Below are 16,049 nucleotides of genomic sequence, written 5' to 3'. Positions count from 1 at the left end.
GACTTTGGTGGCGGTGAAGAGTATGTGTGTGTCGCACGATTGTACAATCTACACTAGATGACGGTTTCAGTAGGAAGTCTCCCTCTAATGATGGAGGCTTTTGTACCCGGCACCGATCAAGAACCGGAATCATTGCAAAAGCGGCTTCGGTCATTAATTACGAACTACCACCACCACCACCACCCCCACCCCCGAATCTCAATTAGTGAAACTGTTCGGGGTTGGGTTAACTGGTCCTGAATAGTGGAAGTTAGTTCTTTAGCTCCTATTGTCCGTATGAAAAGTGGATGATCATGGTGGATGATCTAGCTAGATGTGTTTCGGGGAACTAGCTCTCCATCGTTTCTGACGTCGGTAGTTCAAGATGTTCATGATGATGACGATGAGAGTGATAGCCTTACTGTGTGTGTGTGTGTATGTGAGGACATATTCCTCAGGAAATGTCCTCTCTGTGCTCAAAGTCTATACCAGTGTTTTTCTTTCGTCCATGGCTTCCTTTCGACTATGTATTTATTTTTTTTTCATCTCTGGAGTCCTGTCTTAACCAGGGCCTTCCCAATATCTATGAATATGAAACTCCTTCTATTTATTCAGTTCATTTTTGCAAATTCATGGCACACAAAATATAGATATAAATAATGTAAATATCTATACCCTTGTGTTAGGTACCCATCAACCACCCTCTTGTGGGATTGACCTTATAGCGGCAATCCAGGGTGTTTCAAAAAGAATCATCCGATTTGAAAGAAAATCATAACTATTCAGCTTTTAATCCATTTTGATTGAATAATGAAAGTAAGTTCTTGGTAGAAAGAAGGAAATCTCGAGTTTCACGCAGTTGCCGACAGGTAGCGCTAACGCTTTTCCTTCGGCCGCCACTTCAGTGTTTGTCAAGATTGGCTATTCCCACAGTTAGAAACAAATTCGGATGACTTTATTTTCCAGCAGGACGGGGCAACACCACACTGCAGCTTGGACGTTCGAGAATTTTTGAACAATCGCATTCCTATACGATGGATCGGCCGTACGGGACCTGACGATTCAGTTAAACATCTTTCTAAGATCGCCCGACCTCACAGTGTGCTATTTCTTCTTGCGGGGGTTTATAAAAGATTACGTTTATGTGCCTCCCCTTCCAGCTAAGACGCCTTCATATACATTGTATTAAGGAGTTCTACTTCCAGCTACATTAGCCGAACTGAAGATACACATAACAGCCGCCCCCAAGGGTGGGGCGGACAAGGCTCCAGCCCGAGACGATTCTTATAAAAAAAACCACTACAAATAAGTATAAAGAGGCCTGTAAAAAGTCTGGCTGGTGGGTGGGGGGGGGGGGGGAAGTTGCCGCTGGATGTGGGGTCATGCCCATGTCTGTGTTTTTCACATGTCTCTGTGCCCCCCCCCCCTGCAGTGGCTCCTCTTTCACTTGATTTTCATCTGTGACTCCCGCAAAATGTATTGACCTCGAAAGAGTGCGCGTGGTCTCGTGAATCCGAAGGGGGTACACGCCAGCGGTGGAGGCCTCCCAAGAGCCAGATAACAATAGGAAAAATTGGTTTGTTCTATAAAAACACGAGACGACCTCGCAAAACCTACGTAATTTGTCACCCTTCCCAACATATTACACTGGATCCTTGTCTATCCCATCTCAAGCCAGCTCTCGACGCTTTACTTATTTTAGCGTTTCCTCAACCTTTCTACACCTAAGGACCAGTAAAATTTCCGAAAGAATTCGACGGACCACTAATTTTACAGCATTACCAGTGTGACCACATGTCCAGTGTTTTACGGGATATTCTTGCATTTTTACATATTTTTGGACTTTCTGGAATCCTTATGCAATTAAAACGAAGAGTGTTTGAATTTGTAAACTTTACTAAAATTGTTAATGAAGATAGTTTTCATAACTTGTGAATTATTTTATGTGATTTTTATGGCTATAATATATTTATAAATTTCCATCTCGCATGTTTTTAATATTATTTTCGGCATTTTTTTCCCGTTGACTACATTTCCATTCGCTTCGATTTCCAGAAGTCCCCCCCCCCCCCTCATTTCAGACTTATTAATAATTTTTTCGGGACTTTAGCAACAGTTGGTAATTTTACCGATTTATGGCAACGCTTTTGGCAACAATTGGTGATTTGCCGTGTTTTGCCTTTAAAAATATCATAATTTCCCGTATTTTTCTTAGGGCGTTATTCACATACATGGTTTAAGCTATAGTCACAATTTTTTGATAAGAGATCGACACGGATTGGTTAAATTCAAGGTTTTAACCAATCTATGTTGATCTCTTATCCAAAAATTGTAACTACAGGTTTAAACCATGTCGGTGAATACGGCCCTTAATGAAAAATGGTTACTTGGCCATGATGAAGGCTTTTTTTTTCTTCTTGGAATACATTTTTGTGTACTGCGATTAGTGTAGCAGCCCTTCATTTTTTTCGCAATTCAACAACTTTGGCAAATTTGTCTATAATTTATTTTTAGTCTACTGTAATCTGAAGTAATCACTTTAGTACCGTAAACTAACTATATCCTGCAATTTTTTCGATAAAATACCCAGTGACCAGAAAATTAGGAACACCCTTCACTCAAACTTCGACTCGTTCATGCAGCACGTGCACTGACGTAATAAACCGGATCCGTTGATAAAAAGCTTTCTCCTGATCAGAAGTACCAGTTAACGTTGCAATTTGCCTGTTTATGTGGGGGGGGGGGGGGAAACAAGATATTTGCGTGACTTTGAACGTGGCATGTTGTGGGTGGCAGAAGGGGCGGTTCCAGTATATCCAAAGCCGCTGATCTTCTTGGTCTTTCTCGTATAGTAACCACAGTATCTCGAGTTCTTCAGGCAGCTAAGCCAAAAAACTTCGAGCGGAAATCGCTTGAGAACGAAAGAGGTGCCAGGCAGGCGACTGACACGCATTGTGTGCAGCAACAGAAGAGCTACAACGCAACAAATTGCAGCGCAACACAATTCAGGATCATTACGAAGCATATTTGTATGCTCTACAAGACGGATATTAAGACGAATTGGTTTTAATAGCTCTGATTTCGCTGCAAAACCGAAGAAAACACCTTTTGTGGGCTAGAGAAAGCCGAAATCGGACACTTGATGAATGGAAGAAGGTTGTCTGGTCCGACGAGTCGAAATTTCTTCTCCATGTCGTTGATAGCAGGATCCGCGTGTGGCGCAAGCAGCACGAAGCCACGGATCCGACACGACACCTGACAATTGTTCAAACGGGTGGCGACCGAATCACGGTCTGAGGAGCATTTTCTCATGGTATACTCTTGGTCCCTTAGTTCCATTGGAAGCATCCACCAACGCCAGCGCCTACCTCCATATCTTCCCTGGTCATGTGTACCATGGCCATAATGTTTCCTGATGATGGCTATATTTCCATCAGGACAATGCACCCTCCCACGGGGATGGAATTATACCAGATTGGTTTGAGGAACATGATTCAGAGTTTCAATTGCTTCAATGCTTCCCCCCCCCCCTCCCCACTCACCCGATCTCAACCCAATTGAGCATTTGTGGGACGAAGTTGAAAGGTCTATTAAATGCTTCGAAACACCACCTTCTAATCTGAGGGAATTAAGAGCTACCATTTCGTTAGCATGGGCTAATATTTCTCAACGGTTTCAGCAACTTGTAGAGTCCATGCCTAGAAGAATATCTGCTGTCATCAAAGCCAGGAGGTCCCACACGATATTACTGGTGACTAGTAGGGTGTTACTAATTTAGGTAGGTACTGAAGTTACCCTAAGTTTGAATTTTACATTTGAATCCATAAGGACATGACTTATATGGATCATAACAATTGAATCACGCTTTATTTAATTAGTGTTTAGTTCTCAAGACTACCTGCAAACCACCTGCGCCATCGTCGCGAACCAGAGGGGGTTCTCAGACCATAGGTTGAGAAACGTTGCCTCATTTCATTAACTATACACAGTTAATGTCCTAAATTAGGATCTGGTCACAACAATGTGATTCGACTGTGTATGTTGGGGTAGTTTTGAACCGCATGTGATAACGAATGCAACACCGAAGGTTGGTCTGAAATATTTTTGGGTTGCAACAACAAAAATTATTGGTTTTTATTCTACATTAAATTCTCACGATGTGAACTTTCCCATCGCGTTCATTCGGTGGTATCGATACCCGCCTCGACCAAATACTCACGAGCCATTTCTAGAAAACTCGTCATGTCATTTTTGATGTCATAATCCAGCTTGTGATTCCTCAGCTCGAATTCCCTGGTCACTTCCTCGGAAGTGACGTTCGGTTCCGTGATGCCGTGATCGAGTTTCTTGACGATCCGCAGGATGTACCGGTTCTCTTCGTCGTGGGGCACGATGATGCTCAGGGGCTTCATCTCCCACACGTCTCCGTAGATCAGCTCAAGCAGCAGCAGCATGCAATCGGCCAACTGGGCGCTGTCCCTCAGGAACAGGTTCGAGTACACGTCCGTGGCGAGCTGGTCAATGATGCTCCTGCTCACCAGGTTCTTGCACAGGCACTTCATCGTCAGGACGTGCGCAAACTTCACCCTCTGCTGCAGGTACTCTTGTATGAGTTTCGAGTAATGCTCGGCGTTCCCCTCGCAGTAAGTCGACAGCACGGTCCGGGTGATGGCCAATCGCAGGCCGCTGGCCAGCTTGCACAACGTATAACTCAAGAACTTCATGTACATCTTCCGTTTGATCAGATCTTCCTTGAGATGCTGAATCAAGGTCACGAATTGGGTCCGGGCGACCGTCGTGATCGATTCCTGGTAATCGATCAAGCATTGTTGGTCGGGGACACGATCGCTGTACGACTTGATGGCGTGTTCGGCGAAATCTTCCAGGTAAGTCCAGACCTCGTCCTGGAAGTCTTCGAACTCGCACGGCTGGGAACCCTCTTTGGACAGAATCTGCAAGTACCGCGAATAGCAGAGGAACGAAGCTTTCGTGAGCTGGACGATCAGCTGACCGCACTCTGCTACGAATGCCGCGGACTTGAAGTCCTTGTCGACGGCTTCCTTAATCCTACGTTCTTTTTCCGCGGTGGACATTGGGCCATCGAGTTCTAGAAGACTTAAATTCCTATTTTTCAAATCGGGTCGGTGGCGCTCCGGTCTCAACACAATATTGACGAGGATGTGGCACGGTGTCTTCACGTCCAGTCCGAGTTCACGAATGGTCGTTCCAGTCACTTTCTGCACCCTCCCGGGTTCCTCTCGACTCGTCGCCACCCCCGCCGGTCCAGACAACACACTCGAACGGAACTTCTTGATCCATGACACGGCCCTAAGGAATTCAGAGTTCGACATGACGCTGCCGTACTTCAACTCGAGTGGTTCAGTTATCCCGGTGACATGGTACTTACTGTAACCTTCGGAATCGATCTCTTGGGGAGCGGATACGTTCAGGAACACCCTCATCAGGTACTTGATCGCCAACTTCTGCATTTCGCTCACGTTGCTGTAATCATCCTCGGTGTAGTATTTCAAGGCGTTGATGGCGCTGTTCTGGATCTCGCAGAGCTCGGGCAGGAACGGACGTCTCCTGCTCTTCTCTTCCCTGATGGACTTCAGCAGCACGCTGCGCAGGGGTGGGTTTGTCCTTCGCCAACTCTCTTCCATAGGGCTGTACAGGGCCACGCTGCAGGCTTGGAGGGATTCTTTCGGGACGGAATGGAACTTCGGCAGCGCGGGGTTGCCCAGGACCGTCCAGATGGTCAATTGGTTGCTGCTGACGCTGCTTCCAACGGGGTGATCCCTTCTGCGTCGTTTTAGTAATCGCATCGTGTTGATATATGCTACTAATATTTCAAGAGTTGTAGTGATAGACTACTGGTTACCCTCGAGACTTCGTTTATCGTTGAACTGCGTTCATTTATTCATCCGCCATTGCAACTGAAATCCCATAAGTAATTGATCGCTTGAAGTTCAGCAGGAATTATTAGTTCTTTCTTCACGAGCACTTTTCGTCAATTATATCGATGTTCCGGATAATCAGGACTTCACGTGAATGACTTTAGCGCCTTTTCAATGGCACACGGCATCTGTGAATTCAGTCGAATCCCGTTTTAACGAACTCCAAGAGACCGGAGAAATATCTTCAATGTAATGAAGTTTCGTTATAAAGGAACTCCAGGTTTTTGCATTGTTCGGATGTAAACTTATCCGTGGGATTGCAAAAATTTTCGTTAAAACGAGATTTCCACTATAACGGTATTCGACTGCATAACGATAGTCTCGAAAAAACAATATTTTCTGAATATTATGCCGAGGTGAACTCGGAAAGAAAATTCATCTGGTCTCCACCGGGAATCGAACCCACGGGCCCAACTTGCAAACCGGGCAAGAATGCTTGGAAAGCAATACAAGAGGGTCTGGGTCGGAGACCAGATGAATTTTCTTTCCGAGTTGAACTCGGCATAATATCAAGAAAATATCTGTTCCTTTGATATCTTAGGCTGAGGAAAAAGGCTATCTTAGGCTCTTTATAACGACGGGCTGTTTGTTTTGATTGCCTTATCTTTGAAGACAAATGACATCTTCAAAGACTACTGATAAGTCACTGAGCAGGACGCAAAACACGTGCTCTGGACACTATACAAGGATTTCCAGATTCAGAATCTAAAAAAGGAGGACAACTGCACGCCCATTCGTGGTATAACATCCTTTTTTCCAATTATCCCAACAGATAGCGCTATTTATACTGACAAAAAATCGCCACCGTAATAGTTTTTCCTTAACTAAAACGGAACCACCAAAAAAAGCAAAAAAGAAAAAAGAACAAAAGAACAAATAGCGATTTGCCTCCCTTTCCCCGATAATGGATTGTTCCTAGCCTCTGGTCAGTTTTATTGCTTTGCCTTTAGCATGTAATGAGGTTTCTTTTGGCTAACCTCGTCTTTTTTTTTACATACATTGACATTTCTGAAAGCTTTCGTAGCCTTGCTTAGCTCTACCCTCAGTAGCATGGCCCCCCACATCCTGGAGCGGGACCCCCAGACCAGACTTTTCATGGGCCCCTTTATAATGAATTTATGGCGTGAAAAAACGAAAAAATGATGAAAATCGTCCCGGACCATAATGCGTTGTCCTTGTGGGCGGCCATGCTCAGTTGGTTTGTATACTTTCCGAAGTGTTGCTTCGTTATCATTGAGTGTGGTTTTTTTTTTTGCATCACATTTTCCTTATTTCTCAATGGAAGAGGCAAACAGGTATAACACCTCCCTCCCCATCCCTGATTTTATTACGCGGCCTTAGCTGTAGATGAACAAACAACTACAGTGTATTCTCAAAATGGATGTTGATGTTTTCTTCTTCCCCCCCCCCCCGAGGTGTTTTTCTGACTTTCTGTATTATCCTGGAGTATGCTGGGCTATGATAGTAATAGGAACCGAGAGACACCCAGGCTCTGTCACACTCGGTGATATAAGCACATTGTCCCTGGGGACTTGGATGCCTCCGAGGAACCTAACCATTTATTGAGCTTGAGAAAGATATACAACTATTACATACATGGGGCAGGTGCCATTACGCACCTCGCCAGTAAATAAGTATAAAATTTATGATCGATTTTGAATGAAATCAATCATGAAATGGTGATTCATGTAAATAAATCACAATTATAAATCACGAAATCGTCATAATCGAGGATAGTTCTTGATAAAATATGATTTGATTCTCTTCAGGGATTTTCATTGTGAATCAATAGCTATCACATCAATGAAAGCTGTCAGTCTGCTGCTGGGTTGGTTTCCTGCGGTTCCCAACTTCGAGGCGCAAATGCGAGCCGATCTCCCCATTAAGAAATCTCGCCACAGAGAGCAACAGGCCTACAACGATTAATTATTAAATCATTACACTTCACTCATAGTTAGAAAAACTGGTGGCAGATGGCAGCACACTACACATAACAAGCATCACACAGAAGCAAACTTCACGTAAGGTTTCACTACACGTACACACACATTCCCGCATGTACCAATTCGTTAGAGGTTCCGCAGAGGAATATGTGGTTTAGTAGTAGTAGTAGTAGTCTGCTGCTGGGTTGGTATAGATGGCAGCACTGAAATATCAAGTACAACACTAGCTACACACTCAGATGTTAGGTGCATTCACTTTGTTCCAGACTCTGCCACGAAGCTGGACTGGAAGAGATCTCGGCAACGGGATAAGTCCGGTGGCAGAGCCCCTGGCGTTCATTCATTCATTCATTGTTGCTGGATTGATCTAATCGCTGCACCGTGTGGTTTGATTTGGTCCAAAGATATTCGTGAGTAATTGCTGCCTGCATACAGCTTTTCGATAAGCCCGCGTGGATCAAACTATTCTCGACTCTACTCAGGCTCCTCTTCTCTAAACAGATGTACGAGATCACTGTCTGGGTGTGGTTCACGTCGGATTCTAGTGGATCTCCTAACTGGCATAGGTGGCTATCAATCTGTTTCTGGCTACGGGACTGTGGCTCTGATATCCTCAGGGGGTGCTTCTCTAGAAAGCGGACCAGTTTATGCTGTGGCCTGGGCTATAGCTAGGAGATCCCACTTGTAGGTAACTTGGGTTCTCGTATTCTCGGAATTTCGACGGCGATTCGTCAAAGCATTTAAACATGAGAACGAAGAAAAATACTTATATCAATGAAGAGATATACGTTTGAAAGGGAAAAGAGAAAGGGAATAATAAAAATTATCCCCAGTGACAAAAAAAGAAAAATAATTCCGGAAACCCGAAAAGAAGCGAGTTTTCCGAAATGTAGGGGGGGGGGGACCGGGGGACGCTTGAAATGACATCAAAAAGGAGGACGTCTGGTAACGAAACACTATAGGGGTCATTCAAGTATTACGTCATCATCGATGGGGGGAGGGGGTTTCCGATTTGCTGACTTTTGATGGGGGGGGGGGGGGGTTTGGATAATGCTTACGTCATCGACCACCCTTTATGAGTTAGGATTCGGAGGGCAGAGCTGATGACGAAATTTTGCTGACAAGAGGGGGGAGGGGGTAATAGCGTAATACTTGAACGGCCCCATACCTAGTAGACCGTATGATGGATTACCCCAGTAGCACAACGAGATAGTGCAATATTTGGACCATATCGTTATATATCGAAATGTCAGAGGAATATCAGATGTCATAACAATGATATAGAACGATCTCGTCTTATATGGTGCAAATTATTTATGTTAATCGATCAAGTCTTTAATTTTTCAGCCGAATATGTATTTGATTCCATGTGAGTAATCTCTACTTTGAAGGACAACAACTTGGGACAATAAATTATTTTAATATAGTTTGAAAAACATAGATCTATATCGTGCACCTGACAAAGATATATATATCAGATTCTCGATATAGATCTATCAAAGAAGACACACTCCGACGCCTACGCAGGTCCATCAAGAACAAAAGACCGGGGCTGCTCACGAAGGGTGTGGTTCTGCTCCATGATAACGCGCATCCACACGTCTCCAAAGTCACACACATGGAACTGGCCAAGTTCAAGTGGGAGCCGTTGGACCATCCGCCCTACAGTCCGGACATGTCGCCCTGCGATTTCCATGTGTTTGGTCCACTGAAGAAACACCTGAAAGGGAAGTGCTTCAACTCGGACGACGTACTCAAGAACGCTGTGAAGGACTGGGTCTCGTTACGGCCACAGGAATTCTGGGAACAAGGAATCCTGCGGCTTGTTCATCAGTGGGATCGTTGTGCTCAGGCCTATGGTGTATATTTTGAATAAAGTCTACATTTGTACCCACCGTGTCGTTTCGTACCTTTTCATTTGATCACCCCTTATATATTGGAAACTGAAATTTTACGATATAGATCTATATCGCTTCAAGTGATCATCAATTTTCCAAATTATCCGGCATGCCGTGAAACTCGAGGGGCATCACTTTTTTAAGTGTTGGGGTCTGGTCCATTTCCCACATGTCGGAAAAATCGAGGTCTAACAAGGGCAATATTATGCATTTGGATTCCAACTCAATGGATCTTTAGAACAGAGATTTTTAAGAATTTCCCGGCTTGCTGGTCTCCCTCGTTGTTTCCCGGCATGCTGAGGAATGCGGCATCTCGTGTATATTACCTACGTATGAAAACTTTAAAAAAAAATCAATCAATTCATTTAAAGATTATCTGAGAGTCCATGAAAACAGTCTAATGAATCCCGAATGATCAAATAACATTTTTAACTTGGCGCGTTTATTTCCTAATCAAAAGTATGAACTTGTGCTGCCATCTACCTAGTGGTAAGAAGTTGGGTAACTGTAGTGCTCAGATTTGCAACTAGATGACACCAACGTTTTATCGCTCGATTTCCTGGAAGGCTGAAGTGACCATACATCCCGTATTTCCCGAAAAAAAACACGGTTTTTTTTTTGCCAGAAATCGTTTTGCAACAATGTCCCGGTTTTTCACGTATTTCCAACGAAAGCCAACTTGATATTTTATTCTTCAAACCTAACGTTCGAAATACTCTTTACAACTCACAAATTATATTAAAGTAAGTACGACTACAAAGAATATTCTCACACATTTGTAGTTTTTTTTTTTTCTAATTCACTGCAATTTGAAGTGGAGCTTAATTTCAGCACGATTATGCGACTTTGCTTAATTTTGGCATCATTTTTAACGAAAATCGGCGATGTCCCGTATTCTTCTCGAGTAAATATGGTTAGCCCATAGAATACTATTTACCTGATCACAAAGACCTGACTTCCCCGAAAAAATAATATATAACAAAATCAATTCATCGGTAATTCACGCCAAAAAAGCGGCCAAAGGTGAGCAAAGTCTCCAAGTACAGTTGAAATCGCTGCAGAATCAGTATTAGCGGGAAATCGCAGTGGAATTAAAATTTACATATACAACGCCACAACAGGCAAAATGTCCAACGAGGTGGCTGATAAAAAGATGCCCATAACAAAAATATAGATGTCTTATATTTCAAAAATACAGCAACCCAATTAAAAATGCAGTTACATATACAGGGTGATTATAAAAAAACTATCCCGACATATGGGTCCCTAACTATCATACCATTCACAGAAACCGAATGAAATTTTGGCATAACGTATTTTGAGGTATGCGCTCAAAAATGATATGGAAAACAACAGTGTCACTCTAACAGTTACGGTTACAGTGAGAAAATTTCGAAAATATCAAATGGCAACACCAAGTTTTTTGTATTGGAATGCGATCTCCATACTGAAAAGCACTAAATAGCGTTCGAACGGCAACTGTAGCATGAAAATCACCGGCGGTAGATAGGCTAAAAGTGAGGACAACCAATAAGGACAGAGAAGCAGCATAAAATAAAGCATTTTATTGTGTTTTCCACATGACCTTGTGGAGGACTAATCAGGCCTTGTGGGATCGAAGAAACGGTGTGACGAATGAAACCAACATTAATGCTCTGGTGCACGGCAAAGTCCTTTTTCCTTGCCTAGCTCCAGGGATTTTCATGCTACAGGTGCCATTCCAACGCTATTTAGTGTTTTTTTCAGTATGGAGATCGCATTCCAATACAAAAAACTTGGTGTTGCCATTTGATATTTTCGAAATTTTCTCACTGTAACCGTAACTGTTAGAGTAACACTGTTGTTTTCCATATCATTCTTGAGCGCATACCTCAAAATACCTTATGCCAAAATTTCATTCAGTTTCTGTGAATGGTATGATAGTTAGGGGCCCATATGTCGGGATAGTATTTTTATAATCGCCCCGTATATTACATGATGAAATACTATACACAATGCCCATAATGAATACTTATGGTTGCCTTATTCTATAAGTATGGATAGCTTCTCGATTTACCCCAACATATTTATCGTATTTCTTTTTAAACGTGCCAATTGTGTTAGAATTTACTACCCCCGGGGGTAAGCTATTCCATTTATCTCACAGAACAAAAAAAAACTTGGCATCACAAATATGAGATGAATATATAGTCATGATCATCGCAAAATGATCTGTAAGCGAGTTTTTTTTCTTTTATCTCAGGAAAGGAAAAAAATATTCATGTAAGTTTTTCGAATCAAATTCAGGAAATTTTTATGATAAAAATGTTGGCATGGCTAAAATTGCGAGGAAATACGGGGATGGATCATAAAATTCTGATCTTAATTGTTACCCCAGAGATGAAATTTACTGTACTCCCCACAAAATCCAACATGCTGAAAAATTTTGAGTGAAAGATTCCTACTATATATAAATCTTAAATATCTACACATTATAGTGCGAGAAAACTTAAAGTATCTATACACTAAGAATCTAATTTTGGGAGAAGTCAGCTAACTTTTCTTCCCAATCTTGATTGATATGCAAGAGAAACTGGGTGCGATTCTCCCCAGAGAAGATAGCTAACTTTTCTTGTCCAGTATGCAAGAGGACCAGGGCTCAATTCCCAGAGCAGACAGCTAACTTTTCTTCTCAAGGTTTGTATGGACATAACAACCAGAAAAATACAGGGTGGGCAAAAAATCTGTAGAAACTTTAAAAATTCATAAAAACAGAAAAATAACCGAAATAAAAAACAGTTTGCAGGGTTAGCAACGATAGGTCACAGGAATTTTTTCAAGACGGAAAAAATAGCAAAAAAACAGCCGACAAGTGATGCTGACGTAAACAAGTCACAGAAAGATACATTTGCGCATGTAGAACAGAATACCTCCAAATCATTTATTACAGCAGTATGTGTTCCACATGCCCACCACCACAGGGATAACACACTGCAGGCGAGTCACAAATCCAGCAACAGCAGAGTGCAGCAGGTCCAGATGTATATATGATACCTCTCAGCGGATTGCATCTTTCAGTTCCAACAGATTGGATAGACCGGATTGATCCACTCAGCACCGTATCACTACCAGCGCCACTTATCGGTTGTTTTTTGACCTAGCGATGCTAACTCTGCAAACCGTTTATTTCGATTCTTCAGTTTTTATGAATTTTTAAAGTTTCTACAGACTTTTCGCCTACCCTGTATTTTTCCCAATGTATTATAGACAGAGAAAATAGCATCTCTCTACATTCAGATAGTTGTAGCTTTATGTTTTCTTGCACTACCATAAATCTTGTGATACATTAAAAACATAGAACAGCAAGTGCATTCCTTTGTGTAGATTATATTTTTTTCAACTGCTGTGTAAATATGTAATGTATTTCCATGTAAGAAAAATATGCCATCATTCATAGAATAAAGCATTCATTTAATGACGTGAACAGATGCCTTGTTATCATGAATACATAACCCAATCGTCCTAGATACTAGACTACAGATGTCATAGCTTCAACCGCCGCAACTCTTCCAGTATTTCTGGTTCTTTATCAATTTTGTCAAGCTGCAAAAAAACAATTACCACCTACATCAGAACAGCATTTTTAAAACACAAAATAGTTTTTTTTTTTCAATTGAAAATGCAGAGGTGCTTTGCAATTTCAACACTAATCCATCGCTGAACTAATGTAAAATAATCCATCGCTGAACCAATGTAAAATCGTTGAATTGCAGGAAAACGTTATACATATAACTAACTACTACTTCACCACATGCAAACTCCAGTCGTATCACTATACTGCAAATTACTGCCATTAACGCGTTGGGTTGTTGTTTCATTTATCTTGATAGTGATATCTTACTATTACTTATATAGTTCATTTATCTATGAAGGCACTATCTCTCGATGGTTGCCTCAAGCTCATTAGGGAAAATATCTATAATTCTTTCCCCACTTCAAACCTGGGACCTGACGGAAATATTCATGATGGTAGACAAGCATCCTACCACCACCCACTCAGGATGCCTTATACAGGGTAATTCAAAACTCAACGTACTAACTTTTAGGGGAGGTAGAAAAACACAAAAATGAAACAGAATCCCATAGGAATGTATGACCACTACTACTGAACCAGACATGCCCCTCATCCATATTCCTCGCCGGAACTTCCAATGAATTGGTTCATGTTGGAATGTGTGTGTGTATGTGTAGTGAACCTGACGTGAAGTTTTTTTCTGGGTAATGCTTGTTGCATGTAGTGCTTCCATTTGTCATCTATTTTTCTAACTGAGTGAAGTGTAATGATTGAATAATTGTATTGTTGTAGGCCTGTTGCTCTCTGTGGCAAATGGGGAGATCAGCTCACATTCGCACCTTGAAGTTGGGAACCATAGAAAACCAACTTCAGTCAACCACCACTATGGAGACAGTGGGGTTTGAACCTGGGTTCTCAAGATGCGAGTCTGTCACTATGACCACTCGACCACCATAGTGGCAGGTGGTTTCAGAAATCTAAAAATATTGTTATAACGAGCATCATTGTAGCCAGGTTTCACTGCATTTAAAATAAAAATTTCATATCTTTTTTTAAAAAAACACATATCTGTATCTCATATATATAAAAATTTTGCTTTTTTTTACGCCTCTATGAATTCCATTTTTGTGTTCAAATTTAATATGTGTTGCTTGTTGCTGGTGGCCATCTCTACACTGAATGAAAATCTCTACAATAGCCAAACACAGTCTTCCCCGTGCAGAGCCGTCTTAAGAGTATCATGGGTCCCCGGGCCAAGTGGTTTATCGGAGGCCCTACCTGGTAAATCCTGGAAAATTTCAACCGGATCTCATTTTTGTGAGGCCCCTCTTGTCTTGAGGTGCCCGGGTGGGCCCATGCGTTAAGAGGGCACTGCCCCCGTGTATTACTCTGCTGAAATTATCAAACTTTTCCCAAGAAATAGGAGTGTTTTCTAATAAAAAAAGTCACCATTTCCATCATAAATGAAATGCTAAACAAGCTTTTACTAAATCTTGAATAGTAAATCCGCTTCCTCTCAAGCCACACCCAGAATCAGTTCAGATAGATAATAAGCATTCATCATTTTTCCAAGAAGTGAAAGAGTTTGCCTAACAAAAGGAGAAATCAGAACGACTCCCATAACTTTACTTACATTTAACTTTCTTCCCATCCAAACGACAAAATTTGTACTTGGCCGAAAATTCTTTCCATTTTAGCAAGTTTTATTTGTATCTACAAATAAGACTGAATATGCCTTCCGTTTCTGCATTAGATAAGATAGTTTCCATCTTAAAGAGGTTTCCTATGACTGAAAAGCATTAATTATTCACAAGACTATATTTGTTAAGTTTAAAACAGGTTTCTGTCTCATACAGTGTCCATCTTAGACAGGTTTCACTGTAGATATAATGCAGGTCACAAACTTTTTTTCTGGCTACATCCTTCAATGCTCTGTCACATCTTATGGCATTTTTTGAGAATTTGAGAAGTATTGTCCCTCAAGCAAAGGGCTGAACTCCAATTCTAGCTCATTAAATTTTTTTTTAACTGTACCTGCAAACATCTCCATCTCAAATTCTTTATTATTCCTTCCCGGCTAGATTCAAGATAGCCAGCTCATAAGTATGTACTTAAAATTTACATGTAAACAAAATCAATAATAATCACAAGCATTACTCTCATAACTTTACCTGATTTTTCTCCATTTTTTTTCCAGATTCCTTGTCTTTCTTCAGCTTTTCAATCTGTTCAACTTTCTAATGTCAAGTAAAAAAAGAAATTTATTAAAAGAAGGTAATGTCGAAATAATATTTTGACGCATATGTAAAAAAATAAATTAAAATGAATGGTACTATAACCTACAAGATAACATTTTCCTTGTTAATGAAAGTTACTTGTATTGTGAAAAAAACATTTTGTCATCTTGAATAACATTATTATTAAAAATCTATCTGCTACTTTTTTTTTAAACGGAGCACAACTCAGGTCTATCACCATTTATGGGCTATTTACTACCTAGTGAGTTGTGCCAGAGGTGTAACTGTATATTTTCAACCCACACGGGTAAAAGGCTTATATCCCGGAAGAGACAGAGCTTGGGTCGTGTCCGGTTTGTCTGAGGTGTAACTGTGTGTGTACCTAACAGTCTGAGTTCACATGTAGTGTTGTGTGTGATTTATCAGCTACTTTTAATTCTATTAAAGAATTTATTGTATAGCTAAGCTTTTGTGCTGCACTC

General features: G+C 41.4%; 1 protein-coding gene across 1 annotated transcript in view; it reads right to left on the bottom strand.

Moving 5' to 3' along the window:
* Positions 1-13,206: 13,206 nt before the first annotated feature.
* The window catches only part of eIF2A (eukaryotic translation initiation factor 2A), a 35,732-nt gene continuing 32,889 nt past the window's right edge, over positions 13,207-16,049 (bottom strand). Inside the window, exons 17-18 of the mRNA XM_089234280.1 lie at positions 15,502-15,567; positions 13,207-13,359 (exon numbers count right to left, since the gene is read on the bottom strand). Coding sequence (XP_089090406.1) covers positions 13,300-13,359; positions 15,502-15,567 — 126 coding nt within the window. The 3' untranslated portion in view covers positions 13,207-13,299. The remainder of the gene's footprint in view (positions 13,360-15,501; positions 15,568-16,049) is intronic.

The sequence above is a fragment of the Pholcus phalangioides genome, unplaced genomic scaffold (genome assembly GCF_987345545.1).
Source record: "Pholcus phalangioides strain wild (caught in Gottingen) unplaced genomic scaffold, Ppha-v1.0 ptg000008l_1, whole genome shotgun sequence".
NCBI classification, from domain to species: domain Eukaryota; kingdom Metazoa; phylum Arthropoda; class Arachnida; order Araneae; family Pholcidae; genus Pholcus; species Pholcus phalangioides.
This window is presented reverse-complemented; position numbering and strand designations above follow the sequence as displayed.